A 24,787-nucleotide genomic window follows, 5' to 3' on the forward strand; every position below is an offset into this window, starting at 1 on the left:
TGTGTTAAATTTTTTCCACCTCCCTTCTCACACACATTTTAAGCCAAAGATCAGCTTTATAGCAAATCTTATCCCTAGTTTTCCTGTATTTGTAGGAGAGAATATTTCAGAAAATTTCAAGATCTAAAATCATGTCTCTTAAAACACAAATGCTATGAGACCCATATTTGCTTTTAAAATCTGTATCAGTTCCATATTGCCTGTGTTTCCAGATTCAGGAGTGTTTTGAATTTTTTTTATGTTTAAATATGTCAGAGAACAGATTATATGGAAAGTTTTAGCTTGTCTTAGATAATTCAGACATTTAAACTTATTGTAGCTTTTGGTGTCATATTAATTATTGAATAATTCCCATAATGTTTGTAAAGATTACTACACAAAGATGCTAATTTTTCTTCCTTTCTCTCCCCCCTGCCCCAGCCATCTGTTGCGTCTTCAAGTCCAGGTAAGTATTTTCTATATTTCTATAATCTCTGTTTGACTAATGTTTGTCCTGTAAGTTGCATAAAGGCTAGAGGAGTTAGACTGTCATCTGACTTGCTTTTCTTCTGAATGCTTCTTTTCTCTGGGGAAAAAGAAATGGATGAAATATTTGACTGCCCATGAAAGTACAGGTGAGGCTGCTGTGAGTTCAACCTCATGACTATTTGTGGGTTCTCTTTTTTTTTTTTCTTTGATGAATTTCCACATGTATTTCTCATAGTTTTTCATTGCTGTTTGACTTGAAGTACATATGAACTGTGCTTTTTAAAATGGAGTCACTAACTGCTTAGAAATATTTGCTTGTATAGGAAATGCAAAATATTTTATTTGAGAAAAAAAATTGTTAAAGCATTTAGTGAAGGAGAGAAAATAAGAAAAATGTTCAACAAATGAATATTTAATATTGTAAATTAAGGAATTAAGGAAGTTATTTTTAAATTTGGCTAGCATCAAGTTTTATCCTCTGACTATATCTTTGAATTTTTGTATTCTCCAAATACAGTACAGATTCATTTTTTATATGACTCAGAAGTTGCAAGCGTGTAATCTTTGGGTTATACTGGGCCACAAATAAATGTTTGGCCAGTGTAGTGATCATTAAAAAATTGGAATATTTTATATAAAAATCTGTATTTAGGTTTCTCTTGGTTAATCAGAGGTTCTGGTTCCACTGAGTACAGCATTCCTGTGTAGCAGCAATTAGTTGGAACTTAATAGCAGTCAGGAAAGAGTCTGGTATTAGTTTTTTTTTTTGGCTTAATGTCCTTAGGATTTTTCCGAGAGAGAGGACCACCTTCTGCAATGGAGTACTCAGGTTAAAGGACAGCCTAATAAAGCTAACGAAGAAAAAGGGAGCTCTTTGAGGCATTGTAATATTTTATTTGAAAACATCTTACATATATTAAATAGGTAATATATTACTGACTTTTTCAAATTATTGAAGCAGTCACCTTTTTATTTTAAATTTTAGAAAGTTTGTAAAAATGCTTGACATAATTTAAGCCTTTTTAAAATGGATCCAGGTCCTTTTCATGAACCCATATTGTGCGCTGTGTCTTACATTGTGTCAAGTAGGGGTTAGGGACTGGAATATCTCCACATCCCTTCTAAATGACTAGTGTGCTAAATTGATAGTTGATTTTGTATTTCAGCTGGAGATGTCTTACTCTTTCTAATATACTTGGAAGTAAAGTATGTTAGGCTTTGTGACATTTCTGAAACTCAAGGATATTTTTTAACTTCCTGGTTTATAAATATGTTCTGAATGGTAAGGTTAGAAGTAGTCTGACCTCAGATAAATACTAGATTATCATGTCCTTTTTAGGACATGGAATGATTCCTAATTTCTTTTTCTTTCAAACGTAGAAATCATTTTTATTGAAAAAATAGTTTCTAGTTGGGTTTTATTAATGTTGTGACATTACAAATAGACTTTTAGATACATTTTTATGAATTTTTGAGATATTACATTAATATAGGTACATTAAAATAAATTTTTCCAAAAGTGATATTAATGAATGGCGTTTTCAGTTTCGATTGCATTTGAATCAGTCTAGCCTGAACTGGAAGAATAGTGGAGCTAGAAAAATATAATCTTTGATGGCCTTTACTACTTGCTGAATGCTTATACAGATTGAATGTTCTAGTGTTTTATTTTTTACTTGTTTTCAGACTAAGGAACATCCTTTGAGGTAGACAAACATTTCTAATATTAGGCTTCTGCCCAAAGGAATCTTTATTGTTCTTTTAAGTAATACTAATTGTAGGTAGTTACTAAATTTGGTAGGAAAAATTAGGCATAGAGGCTTCATGTAAAAAAATGTTTGGTTCACTGGTGAAAGGCTGTGTTCTTTGTAATATCTGCACTTTGGAATAGATTCTAGTAGTAACAGTCAACATGACCCAGGCTAAGTGGTTTGCCTCTAGATTTTACCAATGTAAACCAATATGGAAGCATAATAAGAAGGTTTAACCTCTAAGACTAGTAGTAGCCATTAGAGGTGAATACTTAGGTAGGGCAGGTAATAAAATGATTTAATGCTTGCGCATGATATATTATAAACTGAATTTATCTTTTGAATGTTTGAAATGATCTAAGGTTACCTTTTAGTAATTTTGTAGTAGGATGTAATTTGGCAAAGCAATGATATTTTCCTTAACTCCGAAGCAAAAATATTTATTTACACAAAGCAGCAGAGTCCCTGCCCCTAATAATTTACTTTTGAGATTTTTTTTTCCCCTAGGAGACAGCCCAACGATGGGCCTTAGCAATTAAAAAAAGGAATATAATGGTTAGTTGGTCCCAAAGAACAAAGTAAAAAGAAGTCAAATAAAAGAGGTCAGATTAAGGGAAGAAAAACAGAAACTGAAAGTTAATAAAAATCAATGCAGTTTATAGGGAGGGGAAGGAATTAAAGTGAGAAGGGAGAAGAGGTTCAGCCACACTTTGTTTCACATAGGGAGGGTGAAGTGGCAAAGTTTTAAATGTAATTGGCTTTGCAAATAATGACAAAAACTGGGGGACTTCAAGTAAGTTAAATAACACATGATTTGGTTTTGTATACTCAAGTGAGCTTGTTTTTTTTTAAGTGGTAGAGGATAAATGGTTAGAAATTAAGCATAATTATTCTTGACAATATTTACATCCAATTGGAATTATATTATCATTAGGATAATAGTATATATACAAAGTGGTTGTGTGAGGGTTTTTTTAGAATCTTTCTGCCTGCAAGGGAGAAGAAAAAGTATAGCATCATCTGCAGGAGTTTATAATTATTGACTAAGTGTCCTAGAAGATTGCTGGGTGAACCGAAAAGCTTTGGGAGTGTTTTCCATTAAAAACTCAGAAATAAAAGAGAGTGCGTGGGACAAAAAAGCTAATTTCCAGAAGAAATTAAGATAATACACTTTTCTGAATGTCTTTATTTTGTAAATTGTTCTAAAACTTTGATAATTTAACCTATTTGTACTATAACGTAGGATGATACCTGATTCAGCAATTAAATATTATTTTCTATTTAATATCAGTATTTTTATTATGTTGCTCAAAAAGGACAGTGACGACTTAGTGCTTTGTCATCTGACCTGAGTTCAATTCACTCATCTTAGTAAACATAGTGTCTTCGAGTATTCTTTGAGGCAGGGTACCTATTGTTTCTGAGGCTGTGACTTAGGGAGACTTGGAGGGGCAGTAAAGCACAGGTGTTCAAATTAGCAAGTCCAGAATTCAAATTCCATTTTTGCCACCTACTGGCTCTATGAATTTAAACAAGTATGAGAATAAACTCTTTGAGCCTTAAGTTTTTCTTTTTGTTCTTTATAAGATTGAAGATTAAATGAGGTAATATATGTGAAGTACTTGAGCATAGTATTTGGTACATAGTAAGCATCAAAAAATGATTCTTATTCTGAAAATCGTGGGAGGTGACAAGAACCTAGAGCGTTAGGAATCTCCTTATCTCTAAGAGTTGTATTTCAAAAATTCAGTCTCTATATCACCTTGTCTTACTTATTGGTTCTCTTGAGTGAGGTGGAAGGTAGTACATCAGTTAATATAATGTTTAACAGTTTAAACTTTTAGAAGAAATTGCTAATTGATTTTTTAAAACTCATTCTTTTATTAGTAAAGAATGCTTTTGCAAACTTAAGTCCATATTTGACAACAGCTAAATGCAGAGATAGTTTAGAAAATATGTATGCTCAGCATTTGCAATCTACTATTGTAGTAAGGCTTGACCCTACTGAATATAGCAGTATTCCTCAACCACCAGGCTAAAAATAGATTAGCTTACTACATCAGTTACCTACTAGATTATTTTTAATACTTTTCATAAGAGTTCTGTGTGTGATTTTAATAGATTTTGCTTTTATATTTTATCTTTGAGTTACTTCAAATCAGAGCCAACTAAGTAATTTAAGGACAGCTTCCTATGTATTGGAATGGATTTTTATGTAAGTGCTGATAGAAGAATATTTGAATTTAACTGTATTTTCACTAGATTATATATTCAGATGACTATATTTCATATGAGTATATATTCTCAGGGGCTGTAGGGGTTCATAGTTATCAGGTCTTTTAAATATTACCCAAATGATTAAGCATTGTGAATTTTCCCACACAAAAGATCATTCTTACTTGATATGACTCTTTATTCTTTACAAATCAAATTTCATGTTTAGAAGATTACAGTACTCTCTTCTACATGCTGTACACACTTTTTTAAAGCTATATTCCCCCTTCCCAGTTTTGCAGTTTTAACTGTATATAGAGGTGAGACAAGACAAAAAATAATCTCTTAAATTCCTTAGAGAATATTTTTTTTTTGGATGGAGGGTGTTATAAGTAAGGGTAAGAATTTCAGAAAACAATAAATAATGATTTCTGTGCATAGCTTTTCCCTAGTACTTTTATTTGACCTCCGCCCAGCCTCAAGTAACAGTATTTTAAAATAATATTAACAAATTACACTTAATTTGGTTTACCAAACTTTTAAAAATATTCTTTACCAGGAGGTTCGGCAACATCAGATGACCATGAATTTGATCCATCAGCTGACATGCTGGTTCATGATTTTGATGATGAACGAACATTAGAAGAAGAAGAAATGATGGAAGGAGAAACAAACTTCAGTTCTGAAATAGAGGATCTTGCAAGGGTAAATAACAATAAGAGCTAGAGGATGAAGCAGATATAACATTTTTGTGGAGAGAGGAAACACTTAAAATTTTGCTTCTCTACTTGTGTTTTGGGGGAAAGTGATGTTATATATAATCTCTACTGAAAAATTCTGTGTGGTCACAGGTGAGATATTTAAAGTTCGAAATAGAATCCAAATAGTTTTGTAAAATATCACAGGTATTGGGTCAAAAATGACTATAAAAGGCTCAAATTTCTTTTTATATACTTTCTGTCCTCTCTCAATCACTGCACCTTTTGTTTACTCCCCTTCATAACCAAAATTTAAGAGTTCTCATCTTCCAATTTCCCATTTATTCCATAAAGTGCTCTAGGTTGTTTCTGCTCCTTCCTATCAAGATGACCCATGATTTTATTATTATATCTATTGGTCACTTTTCTCTGTACTCTCAGTGGTATTTGACCCATTTTACCACTCCCTTCTTTTACTTGAATTCTGGAGTCCCCTGCTGTCCAGTTTTTCCTATCTATCTGTTCCTATTTAGTATTCTTTGCTGACTCGTCTTTCTGTACCCAAGGTTTAAGTTTGAAATTTCCCAGTCTGGGCCGCCTTTTCTTCTGTCCCTAGATCACTGCTTCTCAAAATGTAGTATGAGGGACAGCTGCTTCAGAATTGCTGTTGGAATTATTTAGACATGGGGACTCCTGTACCTCTCCCCAGGCATACTGAAGCAGAGTCTTGGGTGCTCAAATCTGTATCTTCATTAAGTATGCAGGTCAATTTGAAAATTACTAAACTATTAGGCGATCGTACCTAATCTATTCTATGTCTTTATGTTTAATACCTTAGTTTATTTTTCTAGAATTAACATATTTCTTGTCTCCAATTTTGTTTAAACACTTGCTTGACACTTCTACTTGGGTATCTCAATAGATAGCTTTAAATTTTCCAAAACAGAGCTATTGACAGATATTCTCCTTCTCTACCTGACTTTTCTGTCATCTCCACCTCAGTAAAAAAACGGCAGTGCTATTTACCTTATTGCCTAAGTCAGAAACCAGGGAGTCTTCTTCCATCATTCCTTATACCCATTCCTAAATAAGCGTATCATGTGTAACCACAAAAATATCTCTTATCTGATGTTTGCTCTATCTCCGCTGTTACCCTCTAACCTAGGAAACCATGATTTCTAGCCTAGACTATTGCTGTAGCTCCCTAACCATTTTCTCCATTTCTTCTTTGCTATTCTTCTCTCTAATAAATTTCTACAGCAGCCTCAATGATCTTTTCAAAATATAAATCAGTTCATGTCAACATACAGTTTAAAACTTTTCATTGGCTTTCTGTTATACCAGAAGAAAAACAAGACTCCTTGACCTGGCCAACGAGGCCACTTACATGATAGTCCTTCATCTCTGTATTACACTGTGCTTGTCATGCTCTTCCAATACCAACCAGATCAGCTGCTTTCATTCTTTGATGTGTTTTCTTTCTGCTTCAAGGCTTTTCAGCTCATTCCCACTCTGGTAAGTGCTATTCGAGACTGGCATCTTTTTCTCTTAAGCCTGGACTTAACATTGTCTACTCAGAATGGCCATTTCTCTCCCCTATTCATTTTTTTCCCCAACCACTGTACCCAATTCAGTGCTTTTTTGATACCCACACAATTTGTAATTATGTTTATTTAATTTATTGTCTGTGTCCTCCTTTAGTTCCTTGAGAGGAGGGACCATGTTCGTCTTATTTTCCAGTGTATTTTATGGTACTTAGCAAGAATGGTCACTCAAAGTTTTGAATGAATGGATAAATCAATCCGATATGCTCTAATTAAAATTTGTTACATATATAGTCTGCTGTACTGGATGATAAAAAGAACATAAGAAAAAATAAGATATATTGCCAGCCTTTAAGCATTTAATGTACATAATATCATGAAAAAAAGGAATTCTTATGCTTTTATAGTAATGAAGACTCTCAGAATTTTAGTTGGAACTTTTTAAAGTGTACATTTTAAAAGCTGGAAAAGGAGTTCTGTTAATATTTATTCAAATCTGGTCAGGTGTTCCCATTTTGGATCACTTTGTGAGTAAAGCTGCATTAATCCACAGTGCTAAAGCAATTTAATATGTTATTATTTAAGTCAGAAAACAGAATCGGTCTTAGTGGCAATGATATATACAGTTATGCACCGCTTGACAACAAGGATACAGTCTGAGAAATGCGTAGTTAGATGATTTTATTGCTGAGGGAACATCATAGAGTGCATCTACACAAACCTAGGTGGTATAACCTGCTACACACCTCAGCTATGTGGTGTACCACTGTTGTATGTGCGGTCTTTTGTTGACCGACATTATTATACAGTACATGACTCAAGTGGTTATGAAAGTTATTTAAGAATAGGTTAAAAAGCACATGAAGAACTTGGAGTCAGAACTATAGAAGAGGCTGGAAAGCCATTCAGAAGACAAGGGTAATTTGCTTGGATGATTCAGAACCTAGGTGAACATCAAAGGAAACAAAATAATTTAGTAATCACAGTCACTTCATATATTCATGAAATGGAAAGGCATTTATTTTCAATTATTTGCCTATATATCATAGAAATTTCTATTGCTTTAGATATATTTTACTGTCTCTGTGTAACCCATCCATGGAATAAAAGGAAAATCTTTTATTTTCCATCTTTTCCCATTCTACATTACCCAAAGAATTAATAATTACTTAAAAGGAGATAATCAAGTGGGGGTTATAATAGATAATGAGATGGAATGATTTTTGTCTTCTGTTTCAGAAAATGGGCTATTACATTTAGTTAGTACAAAATTAATAATAGGCTTTGCTAAAATTTTGGGTTATTGTTTTTTCCTGTTTCTCCTTTATTCTACCTCTTTCCTTAGTTCCCTAAAGCCCCCAAAATTTGCTTTCAAAAGTCCCTTCCTTAGGAAAAAGTAATTAAAATAGAATTATTTCTAGAGGACATAGGAAGAGAAAGACAGAGGAACCAATCTTTTATCATTCTTTTCAGCCAGACAGTTTTATACTTTCTCAGTTAACTTCTAACTTTTCCCAGAATACTTAAGCCTTAGATTTAAGTAGCACATAAATCATTAATGCTTTCATCTGTAACCTACAGCAAAGCTAGTTCAGGGCCTGTGTGTTGGATTTACTATAGTTGTAAACTCAAAGTATGAATCAAACAAAACTGGTTTTGTTTTTATTAAAATAGTAAGATTTTCGTCATATTGATTACTGATTTGTTTTTATAAAAGGTAAATATATAGTTATGTTGGCAATTGGTAAGGTGGTTTTTAACTGACACTTTGGACTTTTTATGTAATTGTGGCAGGATTCTGACAGTTAATTCATTCAAGAGTAATCAGTAACTGCATAGCCTATGGTTTTAAGTTAACTCAATTTGAATTCTAAAATTTTAAGAAACTAATATTTCACAGAGGAAGCTTTGATGTGTGTTGTTATGTTTACGTGCATGAATCTTACCAATACGAAGGTATTTTAGTTATATAAGTTTAGCATTTAAATATTTTAATAGAATTAGATACATAGGTTAGAATTTATTGTGTTGATCTTAATAAGGGTGTCAGAATCATTTCAACAGTAAATAGACTTGTTTGCTAGGAATAGCAATTATGCAGGTTTAACTCCGTTTTTAAAACACACAGTTTACTTTGAATGGCACAATTTTTTAGCATTTTCTTTGGGAGAAGATCAGGATCAGCTATATCTTTATCTTTATTTTTGAAAAGTCACATTATAACTATTAATACTTAATACACTTCGAAGTGCTAGACATGTTCCATCTGTGAACCTCCAGACCTAGAGAACAAAGATTAAAATGTAAGAGATGGAATAGTTTTTGAAGTATATACACAACATGAATTACATAGATAAAAAGAAACCCCAGCGTGGGGATTATGAAGAATTTGTTGCATTCATGCCTTCACAGTTTTTCTTAAAGTCAAGCCCCAACTTTAAGTAGTTGGTTAACTTAGGAACTGTTTTCCTGGTCCCATCTGTAAATGGTGCCTTAGGCCTTTCTGGCTGGAAATCAACCTCTTTTCTTCTCCCCCTGCCTTCATAAACATTTATTGGTATGTCAGTTTTGGTACAGTAGGTACAAGAATATTGTGTCCGTCCATCAAATGGCCCTTGAACAGCCAACATCTGCTACCACAGGCAGTCATTTATGACTAAGCCCCAGATGAGAGGAAGAGGCAGCCACCTCTTCTGCAGCCAGAAGATGGGTACCATTCCACCCTTATAAAACCACTGTTAGTGCTTGTTAACTTTATTACTTCAAGGTTAAAGGACAGGTTTAATTTCAGACAAAATGTTTATCTTTTCAGAAGTCTTTTTTCTATCTGTAGGTAGACCCTTTAGCTTATGCAGATGTGATTATTCCTCCTTTTGGTATAGTGCTTAGACAGCTAATTTCTTAAAGCATAATATGCAAGTATAGTCCACATTTCTGTACTTTTATTTTTTTGTATTATGTCCATTTTTCTTATTTCTTATTTCTTAAAATCTCTCAACCCAGCACATCTTATTTCACACTCCATCAGGGTGATGTGTGATGTACACTTGACCTTTGGTCAGTTTTTCAGGAAGGCAGTATATATTTATATGTAAGTAAGGGCAGTGTAAAGCAGTAAGTCAGACTTCTTGGTTCAAAACTTGGCTGCATTATTTGTTCTTTGTATGACTTTGGACAAGTTACTTAATGTCATTAAGCTTCAGTGTTATAAAGATGATCTGTGTAAAAAAAATTAGCATGTCGAGCACATGATAATTACAAAATCTTACTAGTTATTCACAAAATTCTGAAAGAGATCTATAAACTTAAAACCGAAAATCCAGGATACATTATGATTTTCTTTTACTCCCTTCTCACATATCTATACTCTTAACCACTTGTATGAATGGGAATAAAACACTGTGCCACTTTATTGTAATGTTTCGATTTAAGTTGAGGAAAGACCTTTAGAACCTGACAGAACACAGACTTTGACAATATAAAACAGTCAGAGATTTCTCTGGTACAGGTGACTGACGAGCCCTAGAATAATAATGTACTGTCAGCCATGTTTTTTTCAGCTTTTAGTCTTTTTCAGAGGGTAATAACAATGTTTGTTCTGCAGGATATCGTTACTGTTTACATCAGAATATTTGGGGGCAAATAACAAATCCGTCTTGAGTGGCTTAGGCAAAATGAATTTAGTGTAAAGCAGGGTAGTATCTAGAGACCTCAAAGATGCAAGTGCCACCAAAACATGTTTTCTGTTTCTACTTGTCTACATGATGGTGTTCTTTTTTCAGACTGATTTTCTTCATATGCTGTTAGTTCTTAGGTCTCCCAAATTTACTGCTTGAGATAGTCTGTCTTGGTTGCTGTTGGCAAAAATCTAGAGACAAACTATAGCCAAGCTCAGATCATGTGCCCATTCCAAATTTATGGCCAGAGAATACAGTGATTCCATTTGGGTTCGATGTCATGTGGTCCAGTAGATGAGCTTTCAATCAAAATACATGCTCGGAATGGAGGAAAGAAGATATCCTGGAAGAAAGTGAATGTAAAAGAAGAAAGAAAGGATTGAAGGCATACAGCAAGAAATGATTCTTACATGATACTTGCTAAAGCTCTAAGTCCTTCCGTTAGCACATAGTAGGAACACAGTAATGATACTTAAATTTGAAACTGAGGATTCCTCAGCAAAATCGATTTAGGTTTGTATTGTAGTTTTACTTGCTGCAAGATCTTCACTTTACACCTTAGATCAAGTAAAATACTTTTCATACAACTGTCAAATTCTAAATGTTATATTTCTCAGTGGCTCATGATTGTTGCATACTGACTTGTTGCTTACTAATTTGATATTAGGTGACAGAGATGAAGATAAAAGTTAATAACTAAGCAAAAGCATAGTACCACTATATACTCTTTGTTTTTATATTAGGCAAGCATCTTCTTGATGGAATAGTAAGGATTATATTCTTTGCATATGATAGAATCCACCTAAAACCAACTTCGAGAATAACATTTTAGATGTTTATTAGAACTTTTTTAGAACTTAATTGTTTTTATTAATCTTTAGAAGTCATATGAATATCTGGATTCAAAGAATGTCTGGAACCAGAGCTTCAGTATCAAACCACTCTTAACCCATGGTTAAATCCTGTTGATTTCTTTTGCAGGGTCTCTTCGAGTTTTTTCTTTACCACAACCACTTATTTAGGTTCTGATTATATAACATGACTTATAGCAGGGGATCCCAACTTAGCTTAGTCTCCTTGGCAAACTAAATCTTTCCCTACCTGACTCCATCTCGAACATTTGTCATATATATCATTTTCCCTAAGCCCTGTTGTAGTGTCAGTCACTGCTCAACAACTACTCTCAAACTGAGTCAAAAGTAGGGTGTAACAGATGCTTTTAGAAACTTAAGTAAAACTAGAGAAAATAAGTTTAAAATAGGAGCCGACTTCTTTTTTGTAATTACTACAAATACCTTCTGCTCTAATCAGAGTAACCTTCTAATTCATTTTTGTTTCTATACTAGTATAGTTGTTATTTCTTCTGACTTAAATGACTTTTTTTTCCATCTGCTGTTCTATTAGTGTTTCTTCAAGTTGAAGCAGTTCTGCAAACACGCTGCGATCAGCCATTGTTGACTCTCTTCTGTTCTCTGCCTAGTCGATATTAGAGGTGTTGCTAAATTTTTCTTTGAGAACAGAATTTTATAAAATGAGTCACACTTGTCAAATATGTATCCAAGAGGGATAAATCTTGGCCTAATCAAATGTCAGATATTCCACATTCCTGATAGTGGTTTTAAAAATAAAAATTTCCTTCCATGCAGTTAGAATGTCACCTATCCTTTTGACATGTAACTGAGCTAGATGGTATATGTTAGTGATAAGCTTTATTACCTCACGCTGTAAAGACTAATTTGCATGTATCTTAGAACTGTGAGATAAATGGTTCTTAAGCTGTTCCCATACCAGCAGCATCAGTTATCACCTGTTCTTTTCAAAAATTCAGATACTTAGGCTTTTCACTTCAGCTTTACTAGAACAGAAACTTTGGGGTGGGACTCAACAGTCAATTTTAATAAGCTCTCAAGGTGATTAGTAAGACAGACCAAAGGGTAGAGAGCCTGAGGACATTTATTTGATAATCTACCTATTTTATGTGATCTCAGGGTATCAGTTAACAATTGTAAAAATTAGAGGCAATAGTAACATATATTAGGGTAATTTTAAAGATGAAATAAATATGAAACAAGCTCTTCATGAATTCATAAGGTCCGTGTAAATGTTAGTTGCAAACTTACACTAACGTGTTTTTCCTGGTTTGGCCTTTATTCATACTAATCACGTCAGTGGCTTTTGTTCATAGTGGTGATTTCAGTTGTTAAGTCTACTTCTAATTCATGGTGTGGAATGAATTTGTGGAAAGTATGAGCTGGAATTAGGAGGTCTAGATGTTACGTTTTTCTTATTAAAGATAGCAAACACTTTCATCTGATATTTTGGAAGATCCAATAAGATTGCGTAATATTCTCACTGTGCTGCTCTTATTTCTGTCCAGAAATGCCTGGCACATAGAAGACACTTTATGGCAGCTGTTTGTTGTTACTGTATGTACAACCAACCTTTTCTATATAGCTTTCTCTCATTCTACTTTTTGTTTGATTTTGAAGTTATGTTTTAGTTCTTAAATCCTGACTCCTAATTCTCAAATTCCTGTACCAGATCCTTGGTATATGGACCAGATATCTGCATGGATTAGATCCTTGAACACTTCAAATACTGTCTATGTTACTTGTTACTGCACTTTGAGAGTCACAGTATGACATGTCAGTTAAGTGTGCCAGCTGGTTATCCAGCTGGAGCAGTAGCACCTTGCCTGACAGTTACCACTTTTCAGGTATGGCTGCTCCAAGTCATTAGTCAGGGCTCTCAGGATTGATTTGTCTTTCAGAAATAGATTCACAAACAGACTTACAACTAGAATATTCATTTATTATGTAACATAGAAATGTTAAATAGCATTTTCTATTTCTATAAGAAAGTTTTTTCAAATCATAATCGTTAGTTAACTTTTTGCACATGAATTCTGAGAGATGGGAGTTAATTATGTGTTCTGAGTGGTTAGTGTCATCAGATTATATTATCCAGTTCAATGTACCCATCTGCACTGCAACAATATTTAACACATGGGCCAAACTTATTTCTCTCCGTGAATAAAGCTACAAGACTACCGGAAAAATACAAAACATGTCATGTGTTATGATTATCCTTTTACTAGGTTCTAAATTGACCTTGTTAAGGTATTCATTCTAGTGTGTGTGTGTGTGTGTGTGTGTCTGTGTAATATGGTCAAGTGATTTGGGTTAGTTTTCTTATAATCAGGGGTCATTTCTTTGATACTTCAGTAATATGTCAGTAATCATATTGATTACCCATTACAGTGAGTACCTTCTGTGGGAAGTTGATTTCATTTCATTGCATATGGATATTTCTTCATTTCACCCTCAGGATATGTTTTTGTGGAGTTTGGGGAGGTCTCTGGCCAAGGCAGCATGGTGTACTGATAAAGAGTCTGGACTTTTGGAACTAAACTTGAGGCCTGGCTCCACTACTTAAAACTTGTGTGATTTTTGGGAAAATGGCTTAATCTGTCAGCCTCAGTTTCATCTATAAAATGAAGATAACAGTTTTGTAAGATAGATAGTAAGGATTGCATGAGGTGATATTTTACATAATTATAGATAATAACCCTAGAAAATATTATGTGGCTAATGCAATTCAGTATCATTGCTGTTTTCTTTTAATGCATTTGATCTGGCTATGAATTTCTTCTCCTTTTCTGGGTTTGTTAACTTAGTTTACCGTCTATTTTCTACTTATTCTATTTCCCACTGCTAAATTACATATCATACTCTTAAAGTGTGAGCATCCATACATAGTATTAACTGATGATATATATTAACTTAATTAATAGCACAAAAGAAGAGTTCTAAACCAATGTCTTTTTTAATTATACTTAAACATTTTGTTCTTAGTAATTTGAATTGGTCAGTCTCTTATAGAAATTCTTAATAAGACTAGAATTTTCTTAGCTTTCAGAGTTATTTTCACTTTCACTTTTTATGATTTGAGAATTCTTGATACAGTTCTAAGATTCTTTGTGGAATGAATACTGAAGATTTGTGAATTTAAGAATAATGAAATATCACTTATTCAGAAATTAACTTTTCATTTTGGTCTATTTAGGAAGGCGACATGCCAATTCATGAACTTCTCAGTCTTTATGGTTATAATAGTACAATTCGACTACCTGAAGAAGATGAAGAGGAGGAAGAAGAGGAAGAAGAAGGTGAAGATGATGAAGATGCCGATAATGATGATAACAGTGGCTGTAGTGGCGAAAATAAAGTAAGGTTATACATGGATATTTTTAAGATTGTAGTCTTTATTCTTGTCAGAGTTATAATTTATGAACACATTCATTTTGACTGCTTATTCTTTATAATAAATCTGACTTATAGTGAAATATATAATAAAAATTAGAAGTCCCCTGCAATCTACTTCTGAGAGATGATAGTTTTCGCTGTGTCTTTCTGATTTCTTTTCAATGCCTATTCTAAATTTTGTACCAGGTTTTAAAAAATACTATTGTTTTTAAGTAATAAAGGCTCTTTGGAAGTTCTGTATGTATTTTTTTATTTTGTTTTAAAATAATTTTAGATTTACAGAAAAGATTCTAAGATAGTACAGAAATTAGGTACTCTTCACCCAGCTTGCTTGTAATGTTAACATCTTGTGTTACCTTGGTAAATTTGTCAAAACTAAGAAATCAACACTGGTACTGTACTATTAATTATACTACAGACAGTTCAGATTTTACCAGTTTTTTTATTCTATTTGGAATACGATGACCTTTTATCGCCAACAGTTTTCTTTACATCTTTAATTTATGATTATATAGGAAGAGAATATAAAGGATTCATCAGGTCAAGAGGATGAAACTCAGTCTTCCAATGATGATCCATCACAATCTGTTGCTTCTCAAGATGCCCAGGAAATAATTCGCCCACGTAGATGTAAATATTTTGATACAAGTAAGTGCTGTTGATCGCTACAGTTCGGATATAATTTTTACCCCTGAATCCACATAGCCTGAAATTCTGGTTGGGTTTTTTTTTGTTTTTGTTTTTGTTTTTCATTTATTCTGAAATCTTACTAGAAATGGGATTTTGTTCAATGTTATTAGTTAACATGCTGGGCCCTGTTGTCCATGAATATACTACAGGAATTGTTGTGTGACACTTTACTGCTTGGTTTCGAGTGTGCTCCTTTTCCCCTGACCCATTTTTAAATTTAGTTTGTTTCATGATCATTTCTTATTCCTTCTAGTCTTCTCAGTTTCCATTTTCTACTTTCTTTGCCTTCTTAGCCTTTATTAGATGAATTTACAAGCATTGCTTTCTCTAATCAATGGCTCCTAGGTCTAAAGAAATGCTTGACTCTTGAGGTAGAAGTACGTTATACATAGGAGGAACTCTCCTAATTTTTCTACAGTTGTTATCTAGTCAGAAATGAGCAGTAGTTGAGACCTTTCATCTATCTTGAACATCTGCATGCTTCATCCGTTTCACAGTGTTTCATTCTAAGCAGAAATCATTATAAGTCAGCTCTTTTTGATAAGGAAAACTCAACCAGTAGTGTTATTAGTTTAAATTTGTGATCTAAATTTCTATACTTGAAAAGGAAGAAAAATACTTGAGGAACAATAACTTACGGCATGTAGTGATGTAATAACTGCTTAAATGGCTACTGCTTTGTATGAATGATTTCTGTTACACATTTAGTTCAGAAGTAAATGTAGTGCTGTTAATAATTTATGAAGTTTTGATTAAAGATGTAGTCTCATTGAAAAGTGTACCAATGCAAGGAGAAATTAGTTACTGAAATAATTGTGTTAAGTTTAAGTTTGGGGAATGTGTTCATTCCTTAAAGAGCAGATCAGTTGCCAAAGTGGATGCTAAGTGGCTACCTCTTGAAACAATATTTATTTCATTCTTCTTGTATTTCAGTTCTGTTGATGCTTAGAAGTTATACATAGACTACCTATCTTAGTTTTTTTTCATAGCAAGAATTAATCGCTATATGTAATGTTACCCTTTTGAACTTTGTGTACCATTTTAAAGTTTTCATGTTTCCCACCTCTTTGTACAAATACATTCTTACTTCAAAATATAAACATAAAGCAACCTGCCCACTCTGAATTAAACAGAGGTTGGGAAGAATGGAGGTCTTCATATATACCTCCCCCTTCAGGTGCTTCTCTCCAAAGTGATGCTGTAAAATAAAGTTCTCAGTGATTCAAGGAGCATTGTTTGGAAACCACTGTTTTGTCCAAATTCTCATTTATAAGGAAAAAATTGAGATCACATAATTCTGTCACCAGGCTGTTTGTAGAATTAGATTTAGAAAACATTATTTTGATTCTAAAACAATTTTTTTGCTAAAGTTTTTGTAGGAAATCATTTAACAAGATTACAGATTAGGATTGTCCTAGAAGGTTTATGGGTTTGTTTTTTAACTGATAGAGTATTATTTGATTAGAAAGATCTTGGCCTAACTCTGCAAATATGTTTAGACATATTTAAACATTTTGATGGTAGATATAAAAATAAAATACATATATACAGATGTGGATAGGATGAGCAATCATTTTATAGTATTATTGTCTTATTATTCTAGATAGTGAAATAGAAGAAGAATCTGAAGAAGATGAAGATTATATTCCATCAGAAGACTGGAAAAAGGTAGTTAGAGCTATATTTTCCAAAAACTTAGATAAATTAATATTTAACTAATTACTCTTTTACTATCTGTATATGTTGATAAAGTTGAGGTAAGCCCTTCTGTGACATTTAAATGTCGGGTAGATGTTCAGATTTCCTCTAATAAATTAAGATGAGAAAAGTATTTATCTTTTTATAAAATAAATTGGTATAGAAAGAATTAGCCTTTGTGGAGCAAATTGGTCCTCAAACAGAGATTCAGAATCTAATTTTCTGAACTAGTACTGAATTAGACTTACATTCCACTATAGAAAGTATTACATATTTTATACTTGGGAAATCAGTTGTAGAGGCTTTGGTACTTGATAAGTAAATTTTGTTTAATAATTTAGATACAGATTTTTCCATGCTATATTCACATTGATATTTATAATCCTAAGTATATTATATGAAGAGTTGGATTTGGGCTTCTCTAAAACTGCATACTTAAATGTTTATTTCTAAGATGAATCTAAACATAGTATATTGACACGAGTTTTAAATTATAAAATTGTATAACATTGTTTATTCAGACAGTTACATTGAATTAATTTTAAGTTGTTGCAGAGCAGTTGACTTAAGAAAACTTATCAAAATGCCTTTTAAAATTGTTTAGAGCAAATTATTTCTGTAGAAGAAATTAGGCCATTCTTGTTGAGAGAAATCACCTGATTTTCCTCTTAAAAACTCCATTGAGTTTTTTGTTGCTGTTTTCTTTCCTAAGTCTGATTTTAAATTTAGTGCATATAAACCATTTCTTTGAAGGCAGAATAGCCCAGAACATCCAATTGAGTGGGCTATCTGTACTTCTTAAGTCATGATTGTTTAATTATTTAGTTAATGCTTTTGAATTTTCCCTGTGGTATGTGTGTTTAAGTTGTGTGTTTTGGGATGCCTGGGGCAGACTTAAAAAAGAGGTGACCCCCTTGCCGATTAAAATAAGGGAACATATTTAGAGTTTCTGTTAGGAAGAATAAAATATTCATTTGAATTTGGACTGAGCTACCCAAGGATTTTAAACTTCAGCCAGAATTGATCTAGTTATAAATTTCCAAAGAGATGTTTAGAAGAGAGACATCAGTTTGAGTTAGAATGGTACGGGAAGGTTAGCTCAGTGTAGTATATGTTAATTAATTTAAGCAAATGATGAATAAATAATAGGATTGAAGAAGGAGAACAAGGGTCACAGAAGTTACTTTTTGTGCAACCTATTTGGGCATATGGTTTTTAGTCCATTTTTTTCCTGATTTTTACACCATGCAGAAATTAACATGATAAAAATCTAGAAACCTTGGGAGTCATCTTAAACTGATATTTTCCACCACACGTTTAAGTTTATATATCTTTTCTCCAACATAAATTAATTATTTTTGTAGCTGAAGTGTTTAATATAGTAGTTAAATAAACGTTTTTTTTTAATGAAGGAACAAAAAGCTTAGAGGAGGGAGAATGAGGGGAGGTGAAGCCTTCTTTGCTAGAAAGTATTAGATTTTCCTCAGGAAAAGTATGTAATAAAGCAGACCATTGGACCATGGTAAATCCAAATTGTTTTATTTTTAATATGATTTTGTTGCAGTAAAAAAATTTTCCAGATTCAGAAATTCATTTTCTAGGGCTTGTAAGATAAAATCGAATTTTTATAGCAACTGGGGCAGAAGAAACAGCTTTGAAATCAAACCCGAGTTCAAGTTGTAGCCCCAAAACTTACTAACAGTGAGTTCATTTGAGTTTCATCTCTTTGCATGCAATATGGGAATAACGATTTTAGTCTTGCCAAAATTGTTTAGGATCTAATGAAAATTACACATAAGATACTTGATACATGATACTCCTAAGTGCTATTTCCCTTCCCTTCCTACAGAACAGATTAGCAGGTGAAAAGAAATGTTTTGAACTTGCTATGAAAAAAGAGGTGTCTTATCTTTGTAGTAGTTCAGAAGTTCTTAGCTGTGGTTTTATGTTAGAATCACTTAGAGGACTTTTAAATACTGATTACCTTCCTCCAGAGATCCTAATTTAATTTAATCACATCCAAGCTCCTACTTGCTATTAACTCATTCATTCTAATCAAGGCATCGAGATTTTTAGAAATGCCCCAGCTAGAGTTAATAACTTGACTATCCTCTGGTAGGAATAGGTGAGTAAAGTTAAAAGAGGCACAAGAAGTGACAATAAAGTACTCCTTTTTATAGTGAAAGACAAAGAAAATTCTTATATAACAGTAGAGAAAATTTCTGTGTAATACTATTTTTAGAAAACTGGTTTCCAATTAGGTATAGCAGTAAATTTATTTCATCGAGCATGTATTTGAATTTATAAATTCAGATAAAATGAAATTCTAACATCAGTGGGGTTACAACCGGAGAGAGGAACTTTTCAGACCCTAAGAATTACTTAAACTTACTCCGATCCTTTTGTAGTTCATAAGCATGATGATGGGGTGGGTGTTCATGCTGTTGTGTGAGCTGTGCCTCCCTCAGACCTTGTTCTGGCATTGACACATTTCCCATCTAGCGTAAAAAAGAAAAACAGAAAGAAACTTACACCATGATTTTGTACCTTTCCTGCATGCGTCTTTATTTTGAAAATGAAGTAAGTTTATTAACATTTAGCAAAAGGCGGTCTGTGTAATCTTGGTCCGTATGTGTTGTAAAATCTCATTAGTGGTGATCTCCAATGTCTGTCTTTCTGAACAGCCAGTTTTCCCTAATCTGTGATTTGACTATGTGGTTCGATTAACAAATTTCCTAAAATAAGATTTAATTATGTTTTGGGGAGGTTACTTTTTCATTTTGTATTGTTTTAATGAAAGTCAAGCACTAACTTGCTTATTCATTTGGTTTGGCGTTTCATCCATTTTGACCTCTACTGAGCTTTATACAGTTTTCCTTTATCTTAAAGCTCTGGTTCTCAGACTTAAGTGTGTATCACAATCACCTGGAGAGCTTATTAAGTTCTGGTTCAGTAGGTCTGGGGGCGGGCCTGAGCATTTGCATGTCTGTCAGTTTCCCAGATAACACTGATAACTGCCAATATAGGAACCCTAGTTTAGAGTAGACGCTGAAAATATCTAAATTTGACTTCATTTTTCAGTGTTTGCGATTATCTTATTAAATTAATAGTAAGAATTTTTTTTATTTTGAAGTAGTTTGTATCCATTGATTGTTGCATTTCACCACATTATTATTACTAATATTTTCATCCAATCATATCCAAGCTCCTATCTATTATTAACTCATTCATCCTCACAATACATCTCTGAGGTAGTTAATTGGTGTTATCTGTATTTTATGACAGAGAAACCAGGAACAGCTTACCCAAGAAGATGATAATGCTCGAAATGGATATAAAATCTGTTACTACATCTTACTAATGTTTTATGTTATTTCTAAAATAGGAGATTATGGTGGGCTCCATGTTTCAAGCAGAGATTCCAGTTGGCATTTGTAGATACAAAGAAAATGAAAAAGGTGGGTTATTAGTAAATTTAATGATTGAATTCATGCTTTTGAAGTGATGAGCTATTTTATAATGAGATAAGAACGTGACAGCTTATATTACTCCATTGATTTATGAAAAAGAACCCTGTAGTTCTATTAAGAAATAAATTTTCTGTTTTTCCAGTTTTGTTCATGTAAGTCTAGTGAAAATGAATTCTTTTTTGGTATTAAGTGACTAAAAACCATCCAACTTTTTCCCTCCATATTTTAAATACTGTAAACTCATTTATAACCTGTATAATTAAAAAACTTGAGTAAACCAAAATAAAAAGCATAATTGCTTCTGAAACTTTTACTATTATTACCTACTAAAATTGAGTACTTTGATATTTGTGCATTTAAAATAATTTGAGGAAACAACTTGTATACTTAAATTTTACATGTTTTTTTTCCATCCTTTTATCAAAAAGTCCTAAGGTAGGTCACAAATACTGAAACTTCCAATAACATAAAATAATTGAGAAAGAGAAAGGGCGTGAGTGTGTGTGTGTGTGTGTTCAGTGAACTCATAGGCATTGTGACATCACTCAATACCAGAAATCTCTTCATTTCTTTAAATTTCATTTTCTTCTCCACATTTCAAAATACATATGCAGAGCCTTCTAGAATTGTAGAAGTCTTTTGTTGTTTGATTATAGCATTCCTTCCAAAAATTTACTTTATATTCTAAGTGTGTACTTGTTTTTAAGGCAAGCAGTAGATCAGAGGCAGTTAAGGGAATACCATAGGCCAGTAAATTCTAGTAACAGCAAAAATGTTTTAACACACCAGTAACTGTTTGCACTCACTTTCAGGTTAATTTCTGGAACATTAAAGATATCAATATGGGGTGACTTTGTTATATAGAGATATTCTGTGCATATGTTTTGAAAATACATTGTAATTATATACAAAAATAAATGACCCATTAGCTTTTGTATTTATTTTTTGTAATTGTATTTTGGACGTTATACTTAACTTATATATTATATAATGATTAGTATATGTTTACCATTAAATTCTTTGTCTTCAAATAAAAAACAAGGTTAGACATTTGTTCCATTTTATTAAATTTTTTTTATTAAAGAAATCTCATTACAAACTTGTTAAGTTTTGACTTGAAAAATAGCAGTTCTTATCTTTGAAAATTGTGTTTTCTGTAAGTAGGTAGGAAAAACATTTCAGTTTTATCTGTGGCAAGTTAATACTATGGCTAAATATAGTTTTATTATCTTTTAATAAGCTTTATCTTTTTTATTTTAACATGTATTATCAAATATCAGTGTATAAATGATCACAATCGCTGATCTTTAAGGTTTTAAATTTTGATTTAATGTTTTCAGTTTTACCATAATTTTAGAAAGCAATTATATTTAATTTTTTTCAGGAAAATCAGCGATTTATGAAGCTTTCTCTCTTTGAGTATTTAAGTGTATTAGATTGTGTAAGGATCAGACTAGATTTAGCTGGGCAGTGCTGCTGCCTCATAGGGGTCACTGTGGTAAAAAAGAGCCTCTCTTCAGCTTTGTAGTTAAAAGAATTCAAACTAGTCGTGATACCTAGAATTTGCTTTCATTTAGGTTACTCTAATTGAAATAAATCAAACTCGTGAAACAACGTACTATGTAAACCACACTGTTAGAAATAAAGCTGTCAAAGGGATAGTGCTGATTAGTGCATTGTAATAGAAAAAAATTGAGAGTATTTTTTATTGGCCTGGTGAGCACACATTCAAAAGGGGAGAGCTTTTGGTTTGGCTGATTTTGATAAAAGTGCCATAAAACCTAAGATATTTAGATATCATTACTATAGAAATTGTTTGACAGATGGATTAGAATTTTTTCATTGGTTCAAGGAAACCCTATTGACTATCCTGGAGAGACATGGATAAATTTTTTTCTCTATGACATCTATTTTTTTTTTTTTTTAACTAGGCTCTATGCAGATTATATATTGCTCATCAGTTATCACTCATGGTTCAAAAAATTATGTTAAATAAGATTTATTAGTTATAGTCACATTTGAGACATCGTTCTTTGAACCTATATCTATTTTGGTTACAGAACCTCAACTATACATTAACATTTTCTTAAATTTATGTAAGTCATTTATTCTCAGTGCAGTATAATGATTTGTTTATTCATCTTTACACCCATAATACCTAGAATGATCCATGTCACATAGGCACTTAGTAAATGTTTGGTGGCCGAGTTATTAGGTGGGTACAGAATAGTATTTGCAGAACTGAGCCAATGAACTTGCATCAGTATCTAGGCATTTAACCTTGGATATGTTATTTAACTTGTTATTCTCATCTATAAAAGAGCTATAATAGAGCATTTATTTACAGAGCTTATTGTGAGGATTTACATGTGACATTTTTATGTGTAGCACTTAGCAGCATACCATTTGGCACATAGTAAGTGCTCAGTAAGTGGCATTTACTAGTCAATAAATGATTTATCTCTCTAAGTTTTAGTATTCAGATTTTCAAAAAACATCAGTTTATGTTCTTTTGCTTCCAAGTGACAGAAACCCCTTTTAGTTTAACTTTAGCAAAAAAGAATTTGCTTGATTTCTTTACTGGAAAGTTCTGGCTTCCAATATAACTGGATCGAGGAGTTCTTATTTTATCAGGTGTCTCCTTCCTTTCCCTCTTTCCTTTATTGTCAGACAAGCTAAGATGGCTATTGGTAGCTCCTGCCTTATACTTTACACTGTCCTTATAGCTAGAAAACCAGCAAAAATGAAGATTTGCCCACCCCTCTTTGCTCCTGCAAAAATTAGGGAGAGCCTCTGTTGACTCAGCTTGAGTCATATACCCAACCAGAAGTAATTACTGTGACCAGAGAGATGAGTGAGGACCTTTTCTCACCCTGGCTCATTTATCTGTGTTAGAGGCTCCTGCGGGTTGTGTCAGCTCCACTCAGCCATGTAGAAAGGGTTTAATTCCCACAGAATTGCTGTGTGGATGAAAGGCATGATTTTTCAAAGCTATGTATGTACTGTCACTTCCATGTACTACAGAGTAAACACTGCAACTTTGTTATAAGACTAAATAATTTGAATGCTGGCAAAGGTCCTACAATGCACCGGAACCAGATTGTACCTCCCCATCCCCACCACTAAGAGTTATCTGGCTAAAAGTGTCAGTGCTGAGATTGAGAACCCTAGACTAAGTTAATTTAGAATTAGATGGGCTACCTAGGAAAAAATAAAAGTCAAGGTACAGGATATTCTTAGTCAAATGTTTATGCTTGCATGATATAAGTTTTAGAGTAAGTAAGTGATAGTTAGGAATTATGAACCAGTATATAGCAAAGGACTGTGGAAATGGTTGTGTCTAATGAACATTTGACAAGTTGATTCTTAAGTTACTGAAAACTGAACATGTGCTTTACCCTTGGTTGATGATACTGTTGAAACAGGCATTTCATTTAACCTATACAGGTTTCCCTCACTATTCAAAAGTAGAGAGTGCCCCTGAAACCTTTCATGAGCTGAAATGGCTTAAAGCCAAGAAGAAATTATAGTAGTGTTCCTCCTTCACAGGTGATGCATTCCCAGACCACACCCACGGTGAAAACATAGATAGTACCAACCCCTGTAGATACTGTTTTTTCTTAATGCATACATACTTATGATAAAGCTTAATTTATAAATTAGGCATAGTAAGAGATTAACAATAATGAATAATAAAAAATAATTATGACAGTATACCGTAATAAAAATTATATGAATGTGGTCTCAAAATATTATCCTACGTTCACCCTTCTTGTGAAGATGTGAGATGATACAATGTCTGCATGATGAGTTGCAGTGAGGTAAATAAAGTAGGTATCTTCTGACCACAGTTGACAGCAGGTAATTGAAACCACAGACAGCAAACCATATATAAGGAGGGACTACTGTTCTCTTAATTTAAGTGGAAAAATATTTATCTATGGCCATGCCACCCTGAACAAGCCCAATCCGTCCAAACTGAGAAGCTAAGCAGGGTCGGGCCTGGTTAGTACTTAGATGGGAGACCAGCTAGGAGACCAGGAGCTGTAGGCATAAAAAATTAAAAATAAGAGATTGTAAACTGACAAGGGCTTGTAATCTGTGAGGTCAACCAAGGGTTGCCTCACCAAAATAAATAAATGTATAAATAAAATAAAAAATAAATGGAAAAATATTTGAGCATTTCCAGACCCCAAAAGTAACCTCTCAGATCATACCAAATAACACTTAGGCCTAACCTAACATTAACATGTAGTTAAAGCAGGAAAGATATATGGCTTTTCTAATACCTTAAGATGCATTTTTCTAACAG

The 24,787-nt window shown here is 33.0% G+C and overlaps 1 protein-coding gene, 1 non-coding gene and 1 pseudogene across 9 annotated transcripts in view; all 3 read left to right on the forward strand.

The window, feature by feature from the left end:
* Window positions 1-24,787, forward strand: part of MIER1 (MIER1 transcriptional regulator) — a 56,502-nt gene that overhangs the window by 13,920 nt on the left and 17,795 nt on the right. For 6 of the 8 annotated variants that reach the window (XM_016120836.2, XM_016120837.2, XM_016120841.2 and 3 more), the window contains 6 exons: window positions 421-445; window positions 4,993-5,138; window positions 14,418-14,579; window positions 15,133-15,265; window positions 16,911-16,975; window positions 20,391-20,463. In XM_016120836.2, coding sequence (XP_015976322.1) covers window positions 421-445; window positions 4,993-5,138; window positions 14,418-14,579; window positions 15,133-15,265; window positions 16,911-16,975; window positions 20,391-20,463 — 604 coding nt within the window. Of the gene's footprint in view, window positions 1-420; window positions 446-577; window positions 615-4,992; window positions 5,139-14,417; window positions 14,580-15,132; window positions 15,266-16,910; window positions 16,976-20,390; window positions 20,464-24,787 lie in introns of all 8 variants that reach the window. The other 2 variants (XM_016120835.2, XM_036235048.1) reach the window with 1 other exon arrangement.
* On the forward strand, window positions 19,402-19,509 carry LOC118606524. The gene has a single exon (XR_004952490.1). It is a non-coding gene; the product is annotated as a small nucleolar RNA U13 (small nucleolar RNA).
* Window positions 24,412-24,528, forward strand: LOC118605234 (annotated as a pseudogene).

The sequence above is a fragment of the Rousettus aegyptiacus genome, unplaced genomic scaffold, assembly GCF_014176215.1.
Source record: "Rousettus aegyptiacus isolate mRouAeg1 unplaced genomic scaffold, mRouAeg1.p scaffold_m13_p_1, whole genome shotgun sequence".
Taxonomy (NCBI): Eukaryota; Metazoa; Chordata; class Mammalia; order Chiroptera; family Pteropodidae; genus Rousettus; species Rousettus aegyptiacus.